The sequence below is a fragment of the Lynx rufus genome, unplaced genomic scaffold (genome assembly GCF_022079265.1).
Source record: "Lynx rufus isolate CCGP_SWC_20201006 ecotype Redwood Valley unplaced genomic scaffold, mLynRuf1.p SCAF_13, whole genome shotgun sequence".
Classification (NCBI taxonomy): domain Eukaryota; kingdom Metazoa; phylum Chordata; class Mammalia; order Carnivora; family Felidae; genus Lynx; species Lynx rufus.
Window position 1 is genome coordinate 44,201,912 of NW_025814827.1, and position 27,929 is coordinate 44,229,840.

General features: G+C 39.9%; 1 non-coding gene, 1 pseudogene and 3 gene segments (V, D, J or C); 4 read left to right on the forward strand and 1 right to left on the reverse strand.

Annotated features, from left to right (window-relative positions):
• Positions 1-343: 343 nt before the first annotated feature.
• On the forward strand, positions 344-1,372 carry LOC124508778 (T cell receptor alpha variable 22-like). The segment is given in 2 exon segments: positions 344-500; positions 688-1,372. Coding segments are annotated over 2 exon segments (558 nt in total).
• A 4,437-nt stretch (positions 1,373-5,809) lies between these two features.
• LOC124509050 (uncharacterized) lies at positions 5,810-5,948 on the forward strand (annotated as a pseudogene).
• Positions 5,949-13,307: 7,359 nt separating this feature from the next.
• LOC124508991 (U6 spliceosomal RNA) lies at positions 13,308-13,413 on the reverse strand. The gene has a single exon (XR_006961357.1). It is a non-coding gene; the product is annotated as a U6 spliceosomal RNA (small nuclear RNA).
• Positions 13,414-13,639: 226 nt separating this feature from the next.
• LOC124508799 (T cell receptor alpha variable 14/delta variable 4-like) lies at positions 13,640-14,736 on the forward strand. The segment is given in 2 exon segments: positions 13,640-13,830; positions 13,998-14,736. Coding segments are annotated over 2 exon segments (357 nt in total).
• Positions 14,737-26,518: 11,782 nt separating this feature from the next.
• Positions 26,519-27,125, forward strand: LOC124508790 (T cell receptor alpha variable 9-2-like). The segment is given in 2 exon segments: positions 26,519-26,665; positions 26,789-27,125. Coding segments are annotated over 2 exon segments (432 nt in total).
• Positions 27,126-27,929: the final 804 nt, after the last annotated feature.

A 27,929-nucleotide genomic window follows, 5' to 3' on the forward strand; every position in this document is an offset into this window, starting at 1 on the left:
TATTTTTATATAATTGAATTCTCACATTGTCTATCAAACCATGCAATTTGGGGGATGGGTTACTCTTCCCTGTGATTTTTCAAGGTTCTGTGTAACCCACTGAGACACTGACTTATACAGAAATATTATCCACTTTCCTCTAATCCACAAATTTCTTACAAAAAGTATTTTCAGGGAAAAAAAAAAAACTCTTATAACTTCACATATTGGAAATATCGTCCCTACCTCCCTGCTCTGTTGGCAAGCACAGTTTTGGATAGATTGCTCTGCAGTCTCTTGGGCCGCTGTGGGTGGAGTTTCAGTTCCGGGACTGACAGGGTTCAGGTGTGATTGGTGCTCAGTGATTCTGGAGGGACGTGGTGACTGTTGACAACACAACTTCTCTGACCCAAGACTCTACACTCTTCAGAGTAGGGGTGAAGGCACATCAGCGACCAGACAAGAAGTCATGAAGAGACAGCGGGGAGCCCTGCTGGGGCTTCTGTGGCTGCAGGTTTGCTGTGAGTGGGGGCGTCCCAGACGGGGGCAGGGGAGGTTCACAGCCCGCAGTGGAGGGGGAGCTGGCACAGAGCTCCTGCAGGGTCTACACCCTCAGCGGGTGTTCCCGGGAATACTTTATGGGTTTGAAAACTGCCTCAGTGGCTCTGCAGTGACTTCTTTTGTGTTTGGTTTTGTCTTTCCAAGCAGGGGTGAGAGGGATGGACGTGGAGCAGACACCTGCAGCCCTGAGCCTCCAGGAGGGAGCCAGCTCTACCCTGAGGTGCAATTTTTCCAGCTCGGTGAACAGCGTGCAGTGGTTCCGACAGAACCCCGGGGGCGGCGGCCTCACCCGGCTGTTTTACATCGCTTCAGGGATGAAGCAGGATGGGAGGTTGAACTGCACGGTGAACACTAAGGACCGGCACAGCAGCCTGCACATCAGGGCCTCCCAGCAGGAAGACTCAGCCACCTACCTGTGTGCGGTGCAGGCACAGTGCTCCCTGCTGCTCTGCAGCCTGTCCCCAAACTGCAGCTGGGCTCGTGGCCCCAGCTCTTCATGGGGCAGGCACTTATTTGCCCACACAGGAGTTTTTGCACATTTTCATACTTACGCTACAGTACTTTTTACCCTCCTAAAAGTATACCCATCAGGGCTGTCATTTCACTTTTGCTTTTCTTGCCCTTTTTCTTCCCAGAAAGCCCTTTCCAGGTAAAAAGCTCTACCATGGAACCATTGGAGTAGTTGACGGAGATGCCAATATCCAATGCCCAGTTGAAACATATCTCCTGGCAGCTAGCATATAAATTATATGTAAATTACTCAGAGGGAAAAGGCTTGAAAACATATATGGTCATCAACCATGACCATATGACTAAGAGATGACTAAATTTTTCAGTTACCTGCACATGGTTTTTTTTTTCAAAGAAAATAATACAGAACGTGTGTAATGTTTTTTAAAGTTTGTATTCGGCTTTTACACTCCTGGAAATACAAATATAATAAAACAATTTTTATTGAAGTTCAACCACTCTACTTAACTTATTACAATTATTTTCTATTTTGGTAAGATAATGCCCTGTAATAAGTACTTTTATTTTATGCACGAATAAGGTGAGGATTTTAAAGCAAAAGTGACTTGGTTGAGGTCATATTATTCCTAAATTAGAGCATCTGAGGTGACATGAGAGCTTATCTGCTAGCTACCTGATGTAGAAGAGTCTTCAGAATCACAAAAGGATTTCTAATGATCAGTTTTTACAATGTGTTTATATATATCACTGACGAAAGTACCCAACTGTCATTTCTTTTTTTTTTTTTTTTTTTAATTTTTTTTTTGTCAACGTTTATTTATCTTTGGGACAAAGAGAGACAGAGCATGAACGGGCGAGGGGCAGAGAGAGAGGGAGACACAGAATCGGAAACAGGCTCCAGGCTCTGAGCCATCAGCCCAGAGCCCGACGCGGGGCTCGAACTCCCGGACCGCGAGATCGTGACCTGGCTGAAGTCGGACGCTTAACCAACTGCGCCACCCAGGCGCCCCCCAACTGTCATTTCTAAATAGCACCTTGGGTAGAAGAGCTCATGGAAATTTTCCTTCTGTTCCATTGAAATCCATTGCTTTTCCTTGTGTTTTGAGTGAATGTATTACTCATGATTTTGTAGCATCATTCACCATTAGAGAAATGAAGTATAAATCTTCCCAAACTACTCTAAAAGAAACTCTTCTCTGTTGTAGGCAGAGACAAAGACTTCTGACTCCAAACTCATAGTTCAAACTTGCATGTGGAATAATTAAAACACAAACTGAATTCCAGCTTGCACTGTTTTTTATGTTGATGAAAGGGCGTTGCTAGGAAGGACCAGGACCTTGACAATTATGGTGGACATAAATGGGCAGACTCCCAGAAACTGGGTGCAGAGCCAGCTTCTAGAGCACGTGACCTGTGCAATTCCACAGCACTTTGACTCTCAGAAGGAGCCCTGGCCTTGTTTTAATGCTCTGCCATCACTGTCTTGAAATTAAAATAATTTTATCTTTGTACTGGTGTTTTGTAAGTGAAGTCCCGTTAGAGGGTGGAACATATGCATGAGCAGAGGAGGTCCACGGGCAGCAGGACACAGCATGCAAACACATGCAGGCTCAGGTTCTCTGTCACAGCAGGCTGTGTGTGAGCTGGGCAGTGGGCGGGACCCCCTGTTGTGCCTGTGCGTGCTTTGGACTACCTGCGGCTTTGACATGTTGTAAAAGGGTATAGTAAATTTTGTTGGTAAATTACTACAAAATGGAAGTATATACATGGCCATTTCAATAAAACAGTTTGGCAGTTTCTTACACAACTAAACATACTCTTACCATATGACCCAGCAATGGCCTTCCTGAGTATCTAACCAAAGAGTTTGAAAACTTATGTCCACACACTAACCTGTATACAGGTGTTTTATAGCAGTTTCATCCATAATGGCCAAAATTTGGAAGTAGCATCATGTCTTTGAATAGGCAAATGGGTAGATAAATGGTGGTATATCCAACCAATGGAATATGTTCAGTGCTAAAAATTATAAAAATATAATTCAGAGCTATCAAGCCATGAAGAGATAGGGGAAACTTATATGCATTTTAGTAAGTGAAAGAAGCCAATCTGAAAAGGCTACATATGTTATGATTCCAACTACATGACATTCTGGAAAAGGCAAAACTGTGGAGACAGTAAAAAGATTGTGGATTCCCAGCTAACATCATCCTCAATGGGGAAAAACAGAGCTTTTTCCCTGAGATCAGGAACATGACAGGGATACCCACTCTCACCGCTGTTGTTTAACATAGTGTTGGAAGTTCTAACATCAGCAATCAGACAACAAAAGGAAATCAAAGGCATCAAAATTGGCAAAGATGAAGTCAAGCTTTCGCTTTTTGCAGATGACATGATACTATACATGGAAAATCCGACAGACTCCACCAAAAGTCTGCTAGAACTGATACATGAATTCAGCAAAGTTGCAGGATACAAAATCAATGTACAGAAATCAGTTGCATTCTTATACACTAACAACGAAGCAACAGAAAGACAAATAAAGAAACTGATCCCATTCACAATTACACCAAGAAGCATAAAATACCTAGGAAAAAATCTAACCAAAGATGTAAAAGATCTGTATGCTGAAAACTATAGAAAGCTTATGAAGGTAATTGAAGAAGATATAAAGAAATGGAAAGACATTCCCTGCTCATGGATTGGAAGAATAAATATTGTCAAAATGTCAATACTACCCAAAGTTATCTACACATTCAATGCAATCCCAATCAAAATTGCACCAGCATTCTTCTCGAAACTAGAGCAAGCAATCCTAAAATTCATATGGAACCACAAAAGGCCCCGAATAGCCAAAGTAATTTTGAGGAAGAAGACCAAAGCAGGAGGCATCACAATCCCAGACTTTAGCCTCTACTACAAAGCTGTCATCATCAAGACAGCATGGTATTGGCACAAAAACAGACACATAGACCCATGGAATAGAATAGAAACCCCAGAACTAGACCCACAAACGTATGGCCAACTCACCTTTGACAAAGCAGGAAGGAACATCCAATGGAAAAAAGACAGTCTCTTTAACAAATGGTGCTGGGAGAACTGGACAGAAACATGCAGAAGGTTGAAACTAGACCACTTTCTCACACCAATCACAAAAATAAACTCAAAATGGATAAAGGACCTGAATGTGAGACAGGAAACCATCAAAACCCTAGAGGAGAAAGCAGGAAAAGACCTCTCTGACCTCAGCCGTAGCAATCTCTTACTCGACACATCCCCAAAGGCAAGGGAATTAAAAGCAAAAATGAATTACTGGGACCTTATGAAGATAAAAAGCTTCTGCACAGCAAAGGAAACAACCAACAAAACTAAAAGGCAACCAACGGAATGGGAAAAGATATTTGCACATGACATATCGAACAAAGGGCTAGTATCCAAAATCTATAAAGAGCTCACCAAACTCCACACCTGAAAAACAAATAACCCAATGAAGAAATGGGCAGAAAACATGAATAGACACTTCTCTAAAGAAGACATCCGGATGGCCACATGAAAAGATGCTCAACGTCGCTCCTCATCAGGGAAATACAAATCAAAACCACACTCAGATATCACCTCACGCCAGTCAGAGTGGCCAAAATGAACAAATCAGGAGACTATAGATGCTGGAGAGGATGTGGAGAAACGGGAACCCTCTTGCACTGTTGGTGGGAATGCAAATTGGTGCAGCCGCTCTGGAAAGCAGTGTGGAGGTTCCTCAGAAAATTAAAAATAGACCTACCCTATGACCCAGCAATAGCATTGCTAGGAATTTACCCAAGGGATACAGGAGTACTGATGCATAGGGGCACTTGTACCCCAATGTTTATAGCACCACTCTCAACAATAGCCAAAATATGGAAAAAGCCTAAATGTCCATCAACTGATGAATGGATAAAGAAATTGTGGTTTATAGACACAATGGAGTACTACGTGGCAATGAGAAAGAACGAAATATGGCCCTTTGTAGCAACATGGATGGAACTGGAGAGTGTGATGCTAAGTGAAATAAGCCATACAGAGAAAGACAGATACCATATGGTTTCACTCTTATGTGGATCCTGAGAAACTTAACAGAAACCCATGGGGGAGGGGAAGGAAAAAAAAAAAGAGGTTAGAGTGGGAGAGAGCCAAAGCATAAGAGACTCTTAAAAACTGAGAACAAACTGAGGGTTGATGGGGGGTGGGAGGGAGGGGAGGGTGGGTGATGGGTATTGAGGAGTGCACCTTTTGGGATGAGCACTGGGTGTTGTATGGAAACCAATTTGACAATAAATTTCATATATTGAAAAAAAAAAGATTGTGGTTTCCAAGGGTTGAGGGGAGCAGGAGGGGTGAGCAGAGCACAGAGAATATTTAGTGTAGTGAACCTACTCACTATGATACTACAGTGGTGGATACATGCCATTGTATATTTGTTCAAAACCATAAAATGTGTAACACCAAGAGTGAACCCTTGGTAAACTGAGGACTTTGGGTGATACAATGTGTCAACATAGGTTCATCCATTGTGAAAGGTACACCACTGCCATGGGGAAGTTGATAATGGGAGAGGCCGTGTGTGTGTGGGGGCAGAAGGTGGAATAGAAACCTCAGTACGTGCTTCCTAAGTTTTCATTGAACCCTAAAATAGCTGAAAAAAATGAAAACCTTTAAAAAATTAAATTCAGAGACATGAAATGAAGAGTTAAAGCATTTTAGAAAAATGGTTCTACTAGAAACATTACCTAATGAGCCTCCTTTTGGAATAAAGATCTCAATTGCTTCTCAGCCTTTTGGCTAAGATCAAGTGTGAATGAAGATCTCAAATTTTCCTTTTGAATCAATCTTAAAAATTATATAAGCAGCCCTGGCTGGAAATTTTGAACCTCCATACTAAATCTTCAAGGAGAAAGCCAGAATCCAGAAAGTAGTTAGGCTGTTTTAAAAAGTGCTTCTTGGGGCGCCTGGGTGGCTCAGTCAGTTGAGCGTCCGACTTCGGCTCAGGTCATGATCTCACAGTTCGTGGGTTCGAGCCCCGCATCAGGCTCTGTGCTGACCGCTTGCTCAGAGCCTGGAGTCTGCTTCAGATTCTGTGTCTCCTACTCTCTCTGCCCCTCCCCCGTTCACGCTTTGTCTCACTCTGTTTCTCAAAAATAAATGTAAAAAAAAAAAAATTAGGGGCGCCTGGGTGGCGCAGTCGGTTAAGCGTCCGACTTCAGCCAGGTCACGATCTTGCAGTCTGTGAGTTCGAGCCCCGCGTCGGGCTCTGGGCTGATGGCTCAGAGCCTGGAGCCTGTTTCCGATTCTGTGTCTCCCTCTCTCTCTGCCCCTCGCCCGTTCATGCTCTGTCTCTCTCTGTCCCAAAAATAAATAAACGTTGAAAAAAAAATTAAAAAAAAAATTAAAAAAAAAGTGCTTCTTGCTTTCCATGTTAGTAAGCTCATCCACCTCCTCCAGCCTCTCTCAGTTGCGGAGATTTTCTTTTCTTCATATGATATATATGTATGATATGTAATAGATTTATATAAGAAATAGGTCTCCAAAAGAACACCGTGCTTACCCATGGAGCCACCTGGATCTCACTGCTTATGATGGTCTTTACACTCAGTGAATAAAGTCCCATTTGATTCCATTTTTGTATGGATTTAGTTCCCCTTGATTCATTATTGATCTCGTGGAAGAAATGAAAACCCAGATAGGATCTCATCCTGGGGACTGTGTCTCTGCTTCTGAAGAGGTCCCAGTGTTGGTTAGGAGAAGTCTCAGACCTATGAGATCACATACGGTTGTGGATAATCTTGGGGTTCCACAATGCATGCAATTTAACTCCACACTCACACAAGTCCACACTGCTCTCAGCCAGTCCTCAATAAATATTTGCTGTGTTATATAGTATGAAACAAATTTAAAGCTGGAAGAGCCCCTTCAAAAGGGTTTTTTAGTCCACTTCATTTTACAAAACAGAGGCTGTATCCAAGGGTACAGTATGGAACAATTAGGTAGTCAAAGAGCTGGGAGAGAAAGAAACCAGTTTGCTCATTTCCTTCCCCTGCCTTCTTGCTGCATGAGCATTCTCCTGGGTAAAGAGAAAGTATCTAATGCAAGTCCAGCCACTTAGATCTCTGTAGTTTGGGTCTGTGAACGCCATGGTCCAACAGTTTGATCGCCTGAATGGAGAGCTGTAATTTGTGTAAATATCTGACACCGTGGGCAGGAAAGGAGACTAAGGCTGAGCCACTGTTGTTATATCTGCAGGCCCATCCTCCACTCACTGGTTTCTGGAGGAGGGAACCGAAGGTGATAGTGTCATCTGAACACCTACATGCATTTCTAAGGACTTGCCCCAAGTAGCAAATATATTTATTACCCCAGATGGGTATCCCTTGAAGTCAGGATGAGTATAATGAGCATGACTCACACATTGTCTACAAAAAAAGATCACTGGATTTGGAAGACTTCTGGAGCTGGGAGTCCATGAAGGTGTTTGATGAAGGTTTTCTAGGCCAACACTCTGACAAGAAGTAAAGCAATATTCTCTGAAATAATCATGGAGTTGGGAATTTTGTCCAAGAGATGGCTGTATCTATCTGTGTTATAGTCAATACATGGAAGAACATTATTCGTATGAATGCTCACATTCAGAACATCACATTCAGTTCTGTGTGTCACACCTCAAAAGTGCCTATATTGACCTCAGTGTCTAGATCCGAGAAAAGGGAAATTTGACCAGGGAAGACTTTGAGAATTCTCATTTTATGGGGAATGGGTGAGAGAATGAAAGATTCCCCAAATCAAGAAGGTTTACATACATAAAAGCACATTTTATATATACCCATATATTTACATATTGAGTTGATGTTCTTCACCATAGCTGTCTTTAAACCTGAAGGATGGGAGATATGGAAGGAAGATTAGCTTTATTCTTTTCATTTCAGAGGATCAGTGAGTATGAATCATAGAAAGGAGCTTCCACTTTTGGAAATGAAGTGGTCTTAGTTTCCCAGAAACCATTTCTTCTGATCAATTCTTTAGGGCCTGTTTCCTGTTGGTACTATTCCTGAGCACATGCAAGATTTAGACTTCCGTGGATTTATTCTCACAGAGGTCATCAGAAAATTCCAAGACATTCAAGTGGATGAGAAAGGGTTTAGACAGAGGGCAATAATTCTGGAAACTCATAGGTCCAGAGAACTTTATCAATGAATTTGGGGAGAGAACACTGTAGAGGAGTTTAGGAGAAAAATAACAGAGTATGGAATGTGAACCAGTGATGACCAGGAAGCGGAAGGATGACACAATAGTTGGCTAATACTTTAGAAGGAATTCTACTGAATCCATGAGTTGGTAATTGCATTTTAAGACATGCCATCTATCTTGATTTGAGAAAATGAAATCAGTTCAAGGATAAAGTCATATGTGGTTATATTTTCTGAGCGTGCAGCTTGATGTTTGCTCAGTACGTCTAGTCTGTCTTTCAATACTTTGCAGAATATAAGACACATAACATTCAAATAGATTTCTTAATAGCATGTCAGATTTCTTTATGCAAATTAATCTAATCTTTGGTCAAACTGTTTCCTATAGTTGAAATATTAATAAGTAAGTGATGGAAGTTATCTCCCTGCTCCCTTATGATTGAAATTTGGTCTTCTACTTTTTGTCACAGTCATCTTACTGAGGGAAGATTCCACATCTGACTGTTGGTACTGTCAGTCCTCTGGGAGTAGCAAGGTCATGGGCCAGACAGCTCGGACAAGCAGCGACTGAGATAAAAGTTATCTTATTTGAAATATCAAATGATATTCTCTTTTACTCTAATCTTTGGCTTGCATGTTCCTTTTAGGAAAGTTTTTCTCCATAACAGACAAATGAGGCTGGTAGATTTGGCAGAAAGGGAAGGTTTTCTATGTTCTTTGTTTAAGACAGTGAATCATGATTCCTTCCTCGTTTCAAACATGTACACGAGGCCCATCATTGAATAAACGGCAACAGGATCTACTCTTTTGAACTTAACAGTGACTCAGTAGTGTGCAGAGGTATAAATCTTAATGTTTACATTCTTCCTGTGCATCTAGTCTCTGGTCTAGGATGTAATTTGTTTGACGTATTGCTGCCATTATGCGTCTGAGTCCCTCAGAGGCTCGGGGTAGGGGAAGAAGGTTTTTCCCAGTGAGTTCAGTACAGACGTGACCACAGGAGGGTGCACCTGAGCTGCCGCAGACCAGGCGGAGGGTCCATGGTAGAGCATCTGCATGAGTAGGTCTGGCAGAAGCACAGTCGTCTTCTTATTGGCTGGTGGACACGTGGGAAACCACTCTGACTGATGCAGGAAAGAAGGGCGGGCCGGTACTAGAAGTAGCTGTGCTGGCTGGAGGTGGCAAGTCTGAAAGTGATCGTAATTGTAAGTGGGAGGAACCATGAGGACATCCGAGGGGGCTTTCATCATGCTCTTGTGGCTGCCGCTGCACTGTGAGTTGAGTGTTTATGAGAAACAGAGTAATGAGTGGATAGTCTTCAGCAGTCAAGACTGGCTTTCCTCAGGTTTCCTCCAGGTAGTGGAGAAAAGGGGAATTCTGAAGCATAATAACGCGGGAACTGCTCTCCTTTCTCTGACCTTTTCTTTCTGCACAGGGCTCAGCCGAGGAGAGAATGTGGAGCAGAGTCCTTCCACCCTGAGTGTCCAGGAGGGAAACAGCTGTGTTATCACCTGTAGTTACTCAGACAGTGCCTCAAACTACTTCCCTTGGTATAAGCAAGAACTTGGAAAAGGTCCCCAGCTCATTATAGACATTCGTTCAAGTGTGGCCAAAAAAGAAGACCAAAGACTCACTGTGTTACTGAATAAGACGGCCAAGCATCTGTCCCTGCACATCGCAGCCGCCCAGCCTGCAGACTCAGCTGTCTACTTCTGTGCAGCAAGTGCACATTGCGTCCCAGACACCTGCTGCCTGCACCCAAACCTGTGACTGGGCAACCCCTGTCCTTTGACACAGAACTTCAAGTAGATCGTTTGTGCTATTGTTTGCCTGCAGGTGGAAGCTAATGTGTTAGACATTAAAGCATAACTTAAGACAACTGGGATTGATATGACCCAGACAGGGTTAGAACATTTTCTTGGATGATTGCTGCTCAATGGAATTCTTGAAGGGAGTTAGTAAGGTTTTATTTTGAAATTCAGGCTTTAAATGTGAGTTTACATATGCTATTCAGATGCCTTTCCCATAAATAACCCCTTAGTACTAATATTTCAGTCCTTACTTTGGATGAGATGGGCATTTAAATGTTGTGTTTCCAAGCAGCATTTATTATTTTTCTGATTTTACAACATTACATGTCAAATATAGAAATACATAAAGTGAAAAATATGAAAGTCATACTTCTATAATCGGATATTATTGCTAATATTCATTTTAGTCTTAAAAAAATCGTATTCTGATTAGGAACATGATTTTTTCACTTAATATAATTTGATTTGAGCATTCCTTCCATCATGTTTTCACCTCTAACATCTACTTTATTTTATTTTTAATGTTTTATTTAACATCTGCTTTACAATAGCTCTGTGAAATATTTTAATTAAGTACAGTTTCATACTAATTTTCTTCCTCTGTATTTGGGGCAAAATTTGACAGCCATATATGTGATTTGATCACTTTCTCTTTCAGAAAATGTGGCATGGGTTTTCCTTTAGAGCCCAGTGATGGTGTCTATTATTTGTGTGTTTGAGAGAAATTAAGATAGGGAATGACTTGACAATATGAACTTAAGATAAAACTCAGAAATCTATTCTCATTTACAAAATTCTCTAAGTATCTGTTCACAATTACTCTCTCATAGAATTTAGAAGACAGAATTTTGTATTTCATTCACTGCTGTATTCGCAGTACCTAGCACAAACTTTTTCATATAATGGGCTATCCGTAGATGTTTTTTAAAGAAAGAAGGAAAGATGAATTCTGCTACTTAAACATACTTTTAATCTAATTTTTATGACGGAATTAAATGTATAAATTGATTGTGAAAAATAAAAGTCCTTAATGCGTATATCTGATTATTTGTTTCAGAGCATTCTGTTTCTTTCCATTTATATGTCTTCCTTTCTTAATAAAGCTCTGTGGTTTTAAGATAATTAAATGTATTCTTGGACTTGTAATTTTGTGTTATCATTATAATTAAAACCATTCTTTCTGAGGCATATGGGAAACATTTTATATGCACTTATTAGCCACCTCGTTAGTGCAGTGCACACAAAGGCATTTGGACTAATGGTTAATGTAGAGACAACTTGTTCCAAACCTCCCTGAGTCAACTTCACATTTGATTGAATTAAACATTACTAACCATAGCCTTTTTTTTTTTTTAGGGAGAGAGAGGGTGCAAGTTGGGAAGGGGGGGGGGTAGAGAGAAAGAAGGAGAGGGAGGGAGAGAGAGAGAGAAGCAGGGCTCACCCAGGACTTGTGTTTTACCAGAAGCGGGGCCTGAGCTCACCTGATGTGGGACTCGTTATCAAGCTTAGTGCCAAATATTCTGCAACCAAATTGGAATTATTAAACTTTTCCATGGATTGGTCTTTATGTTTTTTAAGAGGTGCTCGGGGTGCCTTGGTGGCTCAGTTGGTTAAGCGTCCGACTTCAGCTCAGGTCATGATCTCATGGTCCGTGAGTTCGAGCCCCACGTCAGGCTCTGTGCTGACAGCTCAGAGCCTGGAGCCTGTTTCAGGTCCTGTCTCCCTCTCTCTCTGACCCTTCCCCGTTCATGCTGTATCTCTCTCTGTCTCAAAAATAAATAAACATTAAAAAATAAAAAAAAAAAAAGAGGTGCTCACATAAGGACCTTAGTTGGAAACGTATGTGTAGCATGATGGCCTGCTCAGGCATTTTTCCCTTGCTTCTACAGTGTCTTTTGTATCATGATCTTTCATCATTATGATAAAATTTCTTTTTAACAACACGAAGACATCAATAATTCATGTATTTGCTGTTCCTTTCTTATAAGATACATGAGCTATGTGAAAGGGTCAATAAAAGAAAGTTAAGGAATCTCACTGTCTTTATAGTGTTTGGAAGGTGTGAATACTTTAAAAGCATATTGACTGACACTGACTACATAATTTTTTTTGGAAACTGACATGCCCAAAAGATATCCATTAGTTCAGCCACTTGAATTAATGTTGCTTCTGCTAAGTGATTGAATTTTATAAAGGATTCTGGAGTGGTAATTGCATGACCAGTCTGGTATTGTCTCTTTCAATGTTTAAGATAAGATTATTAAAATTCTATTAATTCAGAATCTGGTCTCAGAGTGTCTGACAGATTTACCCTGGATATGGACACTTCTTGAATGACATAAGTGCAATCATGAGGCTCCCTTCATTGAGAAATGTGTTAGAGTTGAGTAATAGGAGTAGAAATTAATAATATTTCACATTTACTCTGCCAATGGTAGAAAAACATTAGGTGTTTATAGAGAGTTATAGTCTATCACTTAGAGAGCCTGACAGTTGTACTCTATGTGGTTCTATCATATTTTATGGAGACTGCAGTACAAATTCTGAAGATGCTTCGACCAATTTAGCTGAAACTATAATGATTTTGAGACAAGGATGTTAAGTCTTTGCTACTGTATCAGGAAGTCAACAGTAAGAGGCAATGGATCTTTGCTGTTTGCCATGATGTTGAAAAATATCCTTAGGACACAACCTTACTTTTAATCTGTGCACACAGAGAAAGTCTTATCACAATCAATCATCGTATGGTCAATAGTCTTGTGGAGGTGTATGGTGTCACCTAGGGTATATTCTTTTCAGAAGTGAGCATACAAAGTACAGGGGCTTACTGTGGTTCAACTGAGGTAATGAGAAAAATATAAATTTAAATATTTGATAATTAATGAACAAACTCTGATGTCTATTCTGGCCTTTCTGAAACAGAGCTGAGATGTTGAAACTAAACAATGTAAGAAGGAGACCTCGGTGACAGGATCTATTATCTGAGGGCTTCAGTTTAAACCTTTCAGCAAAAAGTGATTAGATTTTTCAGCCTTTGGCCCCAAGAAAGGCATCTGAACAGACATTGACAGTGAGGAAGAATACTGGCATACTAATAGGTAGATTGAAAGAGCTACAGTTAGTCTAAACATTTTGCCTTCTTACCATAAAGTGATTTATTTCTATCTTATGTGAAATAACATAGTGTGAGCATACATGATTCTTACATCTTTTTTCATGATTCTTATATCTTATGATGTTTCCATAATACATTACATGTAGTATTTTTAAAAATATAGAATACTTCATGAATTTTCACATCATTCTTGCACACAGGCCATGCTAATTTTCTCTGTATTATTCTAATTTTAGTATATGTGTTCCCAAAGTGACCCTTAGTTGTCATATTTTTAAGTAAGTGCCTCCCACCCACTTTCATCACAGATGCAATGAATGAACATATTATAGTTAAACCATCAATCCTCATTTCAATATAAAATTTTACTCATTCATTTTCAGATGTGACTGTTTACACATTAGAGTCACTGAATGCAAAAAGAAGTCTGGATAATGAGACTCTCAGCTGGTACAGAGAGAAGTGTGACATGACCCACACAACTTGCTACAGGAAACCTCTATTTCCTGTTCTGGGGCAACAGTAGCACATACCCAGCCATCCTTCCCTCACCCTGGCAGGCTCCCCTCACGGTGCCGAGCTCTGAAATTGAAGAAGACATTTCCCATCTTGTGGAAAAACTCAAACATGTTTCTGTCCAGCCTTCTGAAGGTGGTAATGGCTTCGATGTGGCTGGGTAAGGATGGCCTCCATTGTAATGTTCCTCCTGTACGACCTAAAAACAGGGGACATAAGTGGTGTCTTGGGGGTACCTTGGAAGGGAGGGATAATAGTGTGTAAAACATGATTTCCTTGTGCCAGATGACTTATTCTGAAACTCTGATCCCATGTTTTTTTCTTCAGGATCCAGTATTTCCCAAAAGGTAACTCAAGCCCCACCAGCGATGTTAGTACAGGAGAAGGAGGCTGTCATCCTGGAATGCACATATGACACCAGCGATCCAAATTATAGTCTATTGTGGTACAAGCAGCCCAGCCTCGGGGAGATGATTTTCCTTGTTCGTCAGGATTCTTACAACCAACAAAATGCCACAGAAGGTCGCTACTCATTGAATTTCCAGAAGGCAAGAAAATCCATCCATCTTGTCATCTCAGCTTCACAGCTGGAGGACTCTGCAGTGTATTTCTGTGCACTCAGGAGCCCACAGTGAGAGGCATGCTGGAGGGAGGTGTACCCAAACCCCAGAGCTCTTGTTGATACATCCACCTGTTGTAGGGGTCAAGGCAGGGAATTCTATCCTACACAGGAAGTGGCTAAGGCTAGGGCAGCTCAGATGGAGGGTTAGAGGGAAAACCTGACTCTAAGAAAATACCTCTCTAGATAAGAATTATCATGCATCAAAAACATCCTTACCCCTGAAAATTTGTGTTGAAAGTGTTTATTTAAAACTAGAAAAGCCACGATAAACAATTTGCCATTTTGCAATTAGATTCAGCTGTGAGAATTGGCTAAGTAAATTCTGAAACATTTGACTCAAAAATCAGTAAAAATGTGTGTGAATTGTTGGATTTTCAGGTGAATTTTATTCAGTAAGTATATCTCGAATATATATTATGTTACAGCCATTATTTAGAATATGGAAGGCCATGGAATGTTTCTGTGGTTTTCCTTTTTTTGTTTTATGTCACGCTGGTTTATTCTGCTTAATGACATGGTTTAATTAGGTTTGTTTACTGTGAGTCAACTGTACTTACATGTATTTTCCAAGGTGCCTACTCTGTGACATATGTCTGTACTATTGGTCATCCCATCTTATTAACACGCCTAGCATTTATGTCCTCGATTTGCATTCTGGAGGTTTACCTGCTTCCCAACACTGTTATCTGCAAATGATCATGATTAGTGGCTCGTAGGGGGGACCCTGTGAAGTAGCAGGGTGTGAATTATCCTCTTTGTCTGTTCCCACCCTTTACTTCAAAACTTTTTCAAAGGCATTTTTCCCAGCATGTGGCTCAGATTGCACACTTCTGAGCCCTCTTTGTTTGATCAATGTTCCACAGTCCAACACCACTCCTTCTCTCCATTTTCCTCCTTCCATCTCTAACCTCATTTCCCCAGTGCCTTCACATTCGAATGGTAATGGATGGTTGATAATTGGTCTTGCATTGTAACACTCTTTTATATTTGCGTGGAAAGCAGATGGGTAGGATAGAAATCTTAACAAGAATCTCTTTAAAAAATTTTAATTATAAAATTTTACCATTGTAACATACATTTTTACCAGTTTAACAATTTTTAAGTGTACAATTCAGTGGTATGAAATACATTTACATTGTTGTTCAACAAGCACCACTATCCATTTCCAGAAATCTTTTCATCTTGAAAAACTGAATATTTGTACTCATTAAACAATAGCTCCATCCCTACAGTCCTTGGGAACTACCATTCTACTTTCTCTTTCCATGAGTATGACTATTTTGGACACCTCCTAGAAGTGGAATTATGCAGTATTGGTCATTATGTGACTTTCATTTTACATAATGTCTTCAAGGTTCACCCATGTTGCAATATGTGTCAGAATTTCTATCCTTTTTTAGGTTGAATAATATTTCAGTGTATGTCATACCACATTTTCTTTATCCATAGCCATCTTTTGCTGCACCTTTGGGTCTTCCAAAGCAAAACTTTCCTTTTGGTGGAAACAGGAATTTATAAATGTCTCAATGTTTGGGGTTTATAGTGAAATTCTTCCAATTTTTGAATGTATACCAGAAGTGGAATTTGTGGATCATAAGGCAATTTTATTTGAAATTTTTTGAGAGATGGTGTGTCTGGGTGGCTCAGTCAGTTTGAATGTCTGACTTCATCTCAGGTCATGATCTCACAGTTTGTGAGTTCGAGCCCCACATTGGGCTCTCTGCTGTCAGTGCGGAGCCTGCTTTGGATCCTCTGTCCCCATCTCTCTCTGCACCCACCCCCCACATGTTCTCTCTCTCAAAAATAAAAAAAAAACATTTAAAATAAAACAATAAAAAAATTTAGAAACATTTATACTGGTTAATTGGAACAACTATGCCCTTAGACTGCATTATCACAAGCAAGTTTCAAGGACCAGAGAGAGAGTAATCACTAGTCATGAATGAAACTCCAGTATCCCAATGGTTCACAAAACTCTAGAAGAGTTTGTCACGCCTACTACGGTGCATTGCTTAAAGCAGGTATCTAATAATTGCTCTGAATGGAATGGTGAGGCCCCTATACAGGGGTCAGCTCCTGAACACCAGTTTGAGTATCCTTTATAAAAGATTTTCTTTCCTCTTTTGGTAAAAGAGCCAAACCTGCAATTATTTAATTTGCTTTATTAGTTTCACTTGCCTAAATAACTTATTAAAGACTGTCTTAAAATATTCGAAAGGTTTGGGAAGAAGTCATTTTGCCACCCTCTAGTCTTTCAGATTTCTCTGAAAGCAATGTATAGTGGCAAAAACACCGAACAGGTTTTTGCTAGACTTCTGTGTTCAAAACTGTTAGCTCTGCCATGAACTTTCTTGATACTTTTGAACTTCATTCCATTATTTACAAAATGGGAGAGTAACATTTTCCTTAATATTTTGTCGTGACAATTTATCAATAACGTATCCTAAGAGATTGACAAGCTTTTTTTATGAGGGTAATCTCATTAAATACAGAAAAAGCATTTGACCAAATTTAGATCCATTCCTGATTGAAACTCCCAGTGAATTGGGAACTGATGGGAATTTCCTCAACTTAAAAAAGGGGTTCAACAAGATACCCCCATCAAATGTCATACTTGATGGTGAAAGCCAAATGCTTTCTCCTTGTTTTGGAAATAAGGGAAAAAGTTTGGCTCTCACCACTTGTATTTAATATTGAATTAGAGGTTCGCAAATGTAATAAGGCATGTGGAAGAAACAAAAGACATACAGTTTGGAAAGGAAGAAGTGAACTTATCTTCATTAACAGACAGCATAACTGAGCAGAAAATGCAAGGGAATCTACAAAAAAAAACTACAAGAACAAATTGGTTTAACAAAGTCAAATATACACTTACCATATGATCCAGCCATTCTACTCCCAGATATTGACCCAAGAGAAATGAAAGCATATGTCAATAAAAAAATCTTTTATGAGGAGGAACCAAGATGGTGGAACAGCATGGAAGTTTTTTTGTGTGTCTCACGTCCGTGAAATACAGCCAGACCAACACTAAACCATCCTACACACTTAGAAAACTGATTGGAGGATTAACACAACAATCTGCACAACCTGAACCACAGAAGTCAGCAGGTACATGGCGCGTAGTGGTGAACTTGGGGAGAGAGAAGCTGTGGAAGGTAGGGAACTGCTTTTGCGGGCGGAGAGAGGACGGAGACTGGGGATGGGGGGAGAATATGGGAAAAGCACCCCTCCCCAAAAGCAGCTGGAGAGAAAGTGGAAAATTGGAAATAGCCGCAGGGACTAAACTAAAAAGGGAGAAAGGAGAAAGGAGAGGGTTTAAATGCCATTAAGACTGTAAGCAAGGGGAGCGCAAAGGCTGCAACTCTGCAGCTCCCTACCTGGCAGTGCTCTGGTGGGAAGGGCGAATCCTCAGGAACAGAGTGGGGTCCGGGAGGTTCTCACGGGCCACACCGGGAAAAGCGGTTCCACTGCTGGAAGGACATTTGGTAGAGACGGTTGAAGCCACCTGGTCCCAGCAGACCCCAGAAAACAGCCACATTCGCTGGTGCTGGAACAAGGTCGTTAAGGGTGAAGCCTGGTACCAGATGTGTGTTGTGATTTTCCATAATCCCTGAAAAGCTGCTGCTACACTATCTCACGAACTTTTTCTGGGGCGGGCTGGCACCTGGCCAAAGTCTTGGGGCACCAGCAGCAGCAAGGTCCAGCAAGCGTTCCTGGGTGCAGCCGGCATTCAGCCATTGCTCATTCGGCCATTGCTCGGTGAGACCCTCCTGCAGAGGGGCAGAACGGGTCAAAGCCACAGTCCGTCAGAAGTAAGGGGCCAGGGAAAAGAGCCGCATCTGAGACAAAACTCAGGAGAGAGGTACTGCCTGGGGCCTGGTCACGGAGAGTGAAAAAGCGGGGAGTGGATGAGAGCTGAAGACGGAGGACCGGTGCACGACTGCTGATCCGGGAGAACAGACTGGGTGGCTGGGTGGCGCCATTTTTCACCGCTCCGGCGCATGCGCATGCGCACCGATGAGCACCGCAACAACCCACCCCAGTAGTCTAGCAGCGCCATCTAGTGGAGAGCAGAGCTATTACACCGAGCCCTGCCCAACTGGGCCAAATTGGCTCAAGAACACGAACCTCTCTGCGACTTAATCTATGGACTATAAAGAGCTACACGGACTGACCTCTAGGGGAAAATGAAGCAATTTCAGTCCTACTTCAATCTGTTAGCAGGTTCATCTATTCAATTTTCTTTCTTTTTTTTTCTTTTTTCTTTTTCTCTTTTACAATTCTTTTCTTTTTCTTGAATACAGAAAAAGAAAAAATTCATTTTTATTAAAAATATTTTTCTCTAATTTTTATTACTATATTTTTTACTTTTGTGTAAGTTTTTTTCAAATTTTTACTTCCATCATTCTATTTTAGTCTACTTCAGTGTATTCACCTTTTCAAATTTTCAATTTCCTTTTTTTCTTTTTCTTTTTGCTCTTTTTCATTTCTTTTCTTTTTCTTGAATGCAGAAAGAGAAAAATTTCACTTATACTTTCAATTTCTATGAAAATATTTTTATTTAATTTTTATTACTGTATTTTTTGTTTAATGTAAATTTTTTCAAATTCTGTTTTACTTCCATCACTTTATTTTAGTCTACTACAGTGTATTCACTTTTTCAAATTTTCAAATGATTTCTTTTTTTATATTTTTTTCTTTTTCATTTCTTTTGTTTTTTCTTAAATACAGAAAAAGAAAAAAATTCATATTTATTTTTAATTTTTATTAAAATATTTTTCTTTAATTTTTCTACTCTATTCTTTACTTTTGTGTATATTTTTTCAAATTCTATTTACCCCCATCATCTCATTTTAGTCTACTTCAGTGTATTCATTTTTCAAATTCTCAAATGATTTCCTTTTTTTCTCCCCCCCCTTTTTTTTCCTCTAATCTCTCAAACCACTTTCAACACCCAGACCAAAACACACCTAGGATCTAGCATCATTTATTCGACTTGTGTGTGTGTGTGTGTGTTTAATTTTTAATTTTAATATTTAAAAATTTTTAATTTTCTTTTTAATTTCAATTTTTCTTCCTCATTAATTCCTTTTCTCCCTTCAAAATTACAAAACGAAGGATTTCACCCCAAAAGAAAGAGCACGAAGAAACGACAGTCAGGGATTTAACCAACACAGATAGAAGCAAGATGTCTGAACCAAAATTTAGAATCATGATAATAAGAATACTAGCTGAAGTTGAAAATAGATTAGAACCCCTTTCTTCAGAGATAAAAGAAGTAAAAAATAGCCAGAATGAAATTAAATATGCTATAACTGGGATGCAATCAGGATGGATGCCGTGGTGGCAAGGATGGATGAGGCACAACAGAGAATCAGTGATATAGAGAACAAACTTATAGAGAATAATGAAGCAGAAAAAAAGAGATAGATGAAGGCAAAAGAGCATGATTTAAGAATCAGAGAAATCAGTTACTCATTAAAAAGGAACAACATCACAATCATAGGGGTCCCAGAAGAGGAAGAGAGAGAAATAGGGGTAGAAGGGTTATGTGAGCAAATCATAGTGGAAAACTTTCCTAACCTGGGGAAAGACACAGACATCAAAATCCAGGAAGCACAGAGGACGCCCATTAGATTCAACAAAAACCGGCCACCAACAAGGCATATCATAGTCAAATTCACAAAATACTCAGGCAAGGAGAGAGTCATGAAAGCAGCAAGGGAAAAAAAAGTCCCTAACCTACAAGGGAAGACAAATAAGGTTCAGCAGACCTATCCACAGAAACTTGGCAGGCCAGAAAGGAGTGGCAGGATATATACAATGTGCTGAATCAGAAAAAAATGCAGCCACGAATTCTTTATCCAGCAAGGCTGTCATTCAAAATAGAAGGAGAGATAAAAAGTTTCCCAGACAAACATAAATTAAAGGAGTTTGTGACCACTAAACGAGCCCTGCAAGAAATTTTAAGAGGGACTCTCTGAGGGGAGAAAAGATAAAAAAAAAAAAAAAAAAAAAAAAAGACCGAAAGCAACAAAGACTAGAAAGGACCAGAGAACACCACCAGAAACTCCAACTCTACAAGCAACATAATGGTAATAAATTCATATCTTTTAGTACTTGCTCTAAACGTCAATGGACTCAACAATCGAATCAAAAGGCACAGGGTAACAGAGTGGATAAGAAAACACGATCCATCAATATGCTGTTTACAAGAGACCCACTTTAGACCTAAAGACACCTTCAGATTGAAAATAAGGGAATGGGAACCATCTATCATGCTAATAGTCAACAAAAGAAAGCCAGAGAAGCCATACTTATATCGCACAATCTAGACTTTAAAATAAAGACTGTATCAAGAGATGTAGAAGGGCATTATATCATAATCAAGGGGTCTATCCACCAAGAAGACCTAATAATTGTAAATATTTATGCTCCAATATGAGAGCACCCAAATATATAAAGTCGATTAATCACAAACATAAAGAAACTTGTCAATAGTAGTACCATAATAGTAGGAGACTTCAACACCCTACTCACAACAATGGACAGATCATCTAATAAAAAATCAACAAGGAAACGATGGCTTTGAATGACACATTGGATCAGATGGACTTAACAGATATATTCAGAACATTTCAACCTAAAGCAGTAGAATGTACATTCTTCTCCAGTGCACATGGAACGTTCTCCAGATTAGACCATATACTAGGACACAAATCAGCCCTAAGTAAGTACAAAAAGATCAAGATCATACATACATATTTTCAGACCACAATGCTATGAAACTCGAAATCAACCACAAGAAAAATTTGGAAAGGAAACAAATACTTGGAGACTGAAGAACATCCTGCTAAAGAATGAATGGGCTAACCAAGCTGTTAAAGAGGAAATTAAAAAGCATACGGAAGTCAATGAAAATGATAACACCACAACTCAAAACCTCTGGGATGCAGCAAAGGTAGTCATAAGAGGAAAGTATACAGCAATCCAGGCCTTCCTAAAGAAGGAAGAAAGATCTCAGATACACAACCTAACCTTACACCTTAAGGAGCTGGAAAAAGAACAGCAAATAAAACCCAAAACCAGCAGAAGACAGGAAATAATAAAGATTAGAGCAGAAATTAATGCTATTGAAAAAAAAAAAAAAACCCCAGTAGAACAGATCAATGAAACCAGAAGCTGGTTCTTGGAAAGAACTAACAAAATTGATAAACCACTACCAGTTTGGTCAAGAAGAAAAAGAAAAGACCCAAATAAAATCAAGAATGAAAGAGGACTGATCACAACCAACACAACAGAAACAAAAACAATAATAAGAGAATATTATGAGCAATTATATGCCAATAAAACGGGCAATCTGGAAGAAATGGACAAATTCCAAGAAACATATACACTACCAAAACTGAAACAGGAAGAAATAGAAAATTTAAACAGACCCATAACCAGTAAAGAAATAAAATTAGTAATCAAAAATCTCTGAAAAAAACGAGTCCAGGGCCAGATGGCTTTCCAGGGGAATTCTACCAAACATTTAAGGAAGAGTTAACACCTATTCTCTTGAAGCTGTTCCAAAAAATAGAAATGGAAGGAAAGCTTCCAAACTCTTTCTGTGAAGCCAGCATTACCTTGATTCCAAAACCAGACAGAGACCCCACTAAAAAGGAGAACCATAGACCAATTTCCCTGATGAACATGGATGCAAAAATCCTCAACAAGATATTAGCCAACCGGATCCAACAATACATTAAAAAAATTATTCACCACGACCAAGCGGGATTTATACCTGGGATGCAGGGCTGGTTCAATATCCGCAAAACAATTAATATGATTCATCACATGAATAAAAGAAAGGACAAGAACCACCTGATCCTCTCAATAGATGCAGAAAAAGCATTTGACAAAATACAGAATCCTTTCTTGATAAAACCCTCAAGAAAGTAGGGATACAAGGAGCATACCTCAAGATCATAAAAGCAGTATATGAACAACCCAATGCTAATATCATCCTCAATGGGGAAAAACTGAGAGCTTTCCCCCTAAGGTCAGGAACAAGACAGGGATGTCCACTCTTGCCACTGTTACTCAACATAGTATTGGAAGTCTTAGCCTCTGCAATCAGACAACACAAAGAAATAAAAGGCATCCAGATCAGTGAGGAAGAGGTCAAACTTTCACTCTTTGCAGATGTCATGATATGCTACATGGATAACCCTAAAGATTCCACTGAAAAAATGCTAGAATTGATTCATGAATTCAGCAAAGTTGGAGGATATAAAATCAATGCACAGAAATTGGTGGCATTCCTATACATCAACAATGAAGCGAAAGAAAGAGAAATCAAGGAATCGATCCCATTTACAGTTGCACAAACAACCATAAAATACCTAGGAATAAATCTAACCAAAGAGGTGAAATATCTATACACTGAAAACTATAGAAAGCTGATGAAAGAAATTGAAGAAGACACAAAGAAATGGAAAAGGATTCCATGCTCCTGGATAGGAAGAACAAATATTGTTAAAATGTCGATACTACCCAAAGCAATCTACACAGTCAATGCAATCCTATCAAAATAACACCAGCATTCTTCACAGAACTAGGACAAACAATCCTAAAATTTGCATGGAACCAAAAAAGATCCCAAATAGCCAAAGCAATCTTGAAAAAGAAAACCAAAGCGGGAGGCATCACAATCCCAGAATTCAAGCTATACTACAAAGTTGTAATCATCAAGACAGTATGGTACAGGCACAAGAACAGACACTCAGATCAATGGAACAGAACAGAGAACCCAGAAATTGACCTGCAAACATATGGCCAACCAATCTTTGACAAAGCAGGAAAGAATATCCAATGGAATAAAGACAGTCTCTTCAGCCTGGTGTGGGAAAACTGGACAGTGACATGCAGAAGAATGAACCTGGACCACTTTCTTACACCAGACACAAAAATAAACTCAAAATGGATGAAAGACCTAAATGTAAGACAGGAAACCATCAAAATCCTCGAGGAGAAAGCAGGCAAAAACCTCTTTGACCTTGGCCACAGCAAGTTGTTATTCAACATGTCTCCCGAGGCAAGGGAAACAAAAGCAAAAATGAATTACTGGGACCTCATCAAAATAAAAAGCTTCTGCACAGTGAAGGAAACAATCAGCAAAACTAAAAGGCAACCGACAGAATGGGAGAAGACATTTGCAAACGACATATCCGATAAAGGGTTGGTATCCAAAATCTATAAAGAACTTATCAAACTCAACACCCAAAAAACAAATAATCCAGTGAAGAAATTGGCAAAAGACATGAATAGATACTTCTACAAAGAAGACATCCAGATGGCCAACCGACACATGAAAAAATGCTCCACATCACTCATCATCAGGGAAATACAAATCAAAACCACAATAAGACGCCACTTTACACCTGTCAGAATGGCTAACATTAACAGCTCAGGCAACAACAGATGTTGGCGAGGATATGGAGAAAGAGGATCTCTTTTGCATTGTTGGTGGGAAGGCAAGCTAGTGCAGCCACTCTGGAAAACAGTATGGAGGTTCCTCAAAAAAACTAAAAATAGAACTACCCTATGACCCAGCAATTGCACTACTAGGCATTTATCCACAGGATACAGGTGTGCTGTTTAAAAGGGACACTCCCTTGTTTATAGCAGCACTATCGACAATAGCCAAAGTGTGGAAAGAGCCCAAATGTCCATCGATGGAGGAATGGCTAAAGAAGATGTGGTATATATATACAATGGAGTACTACTCGGCAATCAAATGAATGAAATCTTGCCATTTGCAACTACATGGATGGAACTGGAGGGTATTATGCTAAGTAAAATTAGTCAGTCAGAGAAAGACAAAAATCATATGACTTCCCTCATATGAGGACTTTAAGAGACAAAACAGATGAACATAAGGGAAGGGAAACAAAAATAATATAAAAACAGGGAGGGAGACAAACAGAAGTGACTCATAAATATGGAGAACAAACTGAAGGTTACTGAAGGGGTTGTGGGAGGGGGGATGGGCTAAATGGGTCAGGGGCATTAAGGAATCTCCTCCTGAAATCATTGTTGTACTATATGCTAACCAATTTGGATATAAATTTTTAAAAATAAAATATAAAATTAAAAAAAATCTTTTACACAAATGTTCATAGCAGCTTTATTTGTAATAGCCCCACTGGGGCTAATCTTATGGTCATCAGCAGGTGAATAGACAAATTGTTTTATAGGCCTATGATGGGATACTACATAGCAACAAAAAGCAACAAACTCTTGATAATTATAACCATGGGAGAATCTCAAGATAATTATGCTGAGAAGAAGCCAGACAAAAGAGTACATGTGATTCCATCATACAAAATTATAAAAGATGCCAACTAATTCATGACAGAAGTGTTGCCTGGAGGCAGGAGGGAGAGGGTTGAAAGAAGGATTACAAAGGTTCATGAGGCAACTTTTGAGGTGATGCATATGTTCAGTACAATTGTGGTCATGACTTCACAAATACATACGTTTGCCAAATCTTATAGAATTGTTTACTTTAAATTTGTACAGTTTATTTTTATGAAAATTACACCTTAATAAAGCCATAAAGATGCAAATGTACTATGTATCTTCCCTCCATGTTGTGCAAGTCTTCTTGTGTGACCCCAAATATAAAATATTTCTCCTGTAGGTTTTCATTGGCCTAAAACTATGTTTTTTTAAAAAGTTATGGATGATGGCTTTCTGAATCCATGTGGTATACTGCTTATTTTGAAGCCAGCATCATCCCAACCTATCTGGCAATCTTCCTCTATATCTGAATAGAGGAATTAATGCTGCTTGTCCTGAACGCCTTCTAGCAGAGTTTTGAGGCACGTTCTGACAATGTGATTTGGAAGGTGGAGGAGAAGAAAAGGGATGTGTGAACACAAAAAGTATCCAGGCCTGAATTTCTTACTTCCCTCTGCATCTGGGAAAACATTCCCATGTAGTCTCTGGACTCATGAAGCTCCTTGATGTGAATCCGTGGAGAGTGGCCTCCAGAGAACAGCCTGAGCTAAGCTTCTGTCTATGTGTCTAGAGATAAAAGTTTACAGAGTTACAGATGTGTCCATCTACAAAACTTTATCATGATAATCCTGATTCCTTACCTTGTGGGGAAAAAATATTTGATTAAAGCTTGCCAACAAAATGTGACAAATAGATGGTATTAGAAACCATCCTTGGGGCACCTGCATGGCTCAGTTGGTCGAGCGTCTGACTCTTGATTTCAGTTCAGGTTGTGATCCCAGGGTTGTGGAATCGAGTCCCATATCAGAGTCTGCTGAAGATTCTCTTTCTCTACTTCTGCCCCTCTCCCCCACTCACACACTCTCTCTAAAATAATAATAGAAAAGCATCCTTCAGGTTAAACCCTCTTAAGAGTATAGAGTTAGTATTTGTTGCCTAATTCACATAAAAGAGTCACCTTACACATATAAGAGTCAACAAAACAGTGAGGGAATAAGAATCTCAGAGCATTCTGTAGGGATTCAACAACTTCATTTATGATGTTTCTTCTCTGTAGAACTCTTATTTTTCACTTTTTAATGATTTAGAAAATCAATTATATTTGACTACTAAAATATTTGACTATAAAATAGTGTGACTTTTCTTTTGAAAAACTTTTATTGAAAAGATAGTATTCCTTACATTGGTAATATTTTAGGACCAAGTAAACACTGTGTTTTAATTAAACTCCACATGTTAATTATTTTTGTTTAAGAAATATTCAGTAAGTGCTTAAAAAAGAACAGTCAGTGTTCTAAATATTGGGGTACATTGGTGAAAAACACAGAATCTCTCAGTAACTTCACTTCTTATTACTTTCTCTGTATTCAACCCCAACTATTTTCTGGGAGTCAGTAGATATTAGACTGGCTCACAATGGATACGTGAAAGCATAAAGTACTGTATTTAATGCTTTAGAGATTGTTATCCTCTCAGCTACAGAAACGTGCTGGGATGTTCTGTTAAAGAACTTCCACATCAGGTAGTGTCCTAAGAAGAAAGTAGACCTGAGAGGTCAGGATTGCTGCTGTTCAGATTTCCAAGTGCCACCTGAAGACTGACATGTGCCTCATAAAGTCAGGGACAAAGACATCTTGCTGACTCTGGGAGGACTCTGGCCACCATGCACTTTTTTTCAGTCCCCGTCCAGCAGGGGGTGCAGCTTCCTAACACAAACACCTTTCCTGAGAAATGTGAGCTTCCACTGATCATTGCTCTGTCTCTCCAATGCTTCTTCCTGCTAAGAATGAAGCACATTATCTAGGTGACACTCTAGAGATGAACTCTTCTCCAGGCTTCGTGACTGTGGTACTCTTGATGCTTGGTAAGTAAAATGCCTCTTAGTATTTGGATTGTTTCATCTATTGTGACAGCAAAACCTATAACTATAATTTTATCCAGGAGATTTATGCCCAAGGTAACACAGGTCTCTTTTCTTTTTCCCCAGGACGAACCCATGGAGACTCAGTGACCCAGATGGAAGGCCCAGTGACCATTCCTGAAAGGAAGTCCTTGACTATAAACTGTACTTATTCAACAACATGGACCCCCACTCTGTTCTGGTATGTCCAATATCCCAGAGAAAGTCCACAGCTCCTCCTGAAAGCCTTGAGGGACAAGGAGACGGGAAGTCACAAAGGTTTTGAAGCCACCTATGACAGCAAATCCAAATCCTTCCACTTGGAGAAGTCCTCAGTGCAAGCGTCAGATTCGGCTGTGTACTACTGTGCTGCGAGTGACACAGTGACAGGGACTGCAGGGGGAGCTGAGCGCAAACTCTGAGCAGAACAGGGGCCCAGATGATGAATGTCTCTGACCTACTCTGGTTCCAGCACAGTGTATGATGGTTTGCCCCTCAGTGTCTGCTTGATACACAAGTCATACAAATGGCTAGAGCATGGGAACCAGAAGGAACATTCCCCAAACCCAGCTGTTCATTAGTGCAATGAGAAATTCCAGTAGTTCCTCAGTCAGGACCTAAGTAATTTCAAGGTGAAACCACATAACATTGAAGTGGTGTCTTGCTCACCCTGCAGTGAAAGTCCAGCCCCACAAGCTGCTGAGGCCCCCCTGGTGGGTATTGCTGTGTCCAATGACACACTGAGAGAGCCAGTGTGTGCCCGAGAAGGTGGTGTCCGTCCCATGTCTTCCTGACAGAGGATGGGCGGGAGAGGTGATGGGAGAGCTGCAGCCCAAAACCAGGTTTGAATAGAGAAAGAAGGGGAGGGAAGAAAGGAGGGGAACATATGTAAGTGAGCAATGAAAAGAGAGACAAAGGATCTTTGTCCTGGTAAAACAGATGGTAGACACAGGCTGATATTCAAAATGAAGGGAGGGGGCAGACACATAATTGAGGAAATGATGCACCTAAATCATGACCTGTGTCCTTCCTTTTATTCTTGGCCAATACGCAGATCTGTTGGCTCTCTAACAAGAAGGCCTTGAGTGAGGGGTGGTTTTGTAGGGCCAATGAAAGATGCAGCATACATATTCCTCTCTGTACCCTTTGAAGCCCTATTAAAAAGCAAGTAAAGAGATTTTGAAATATATAAACCCCAAAGAGAATGGAAAAAGCAGATGACAGCAGA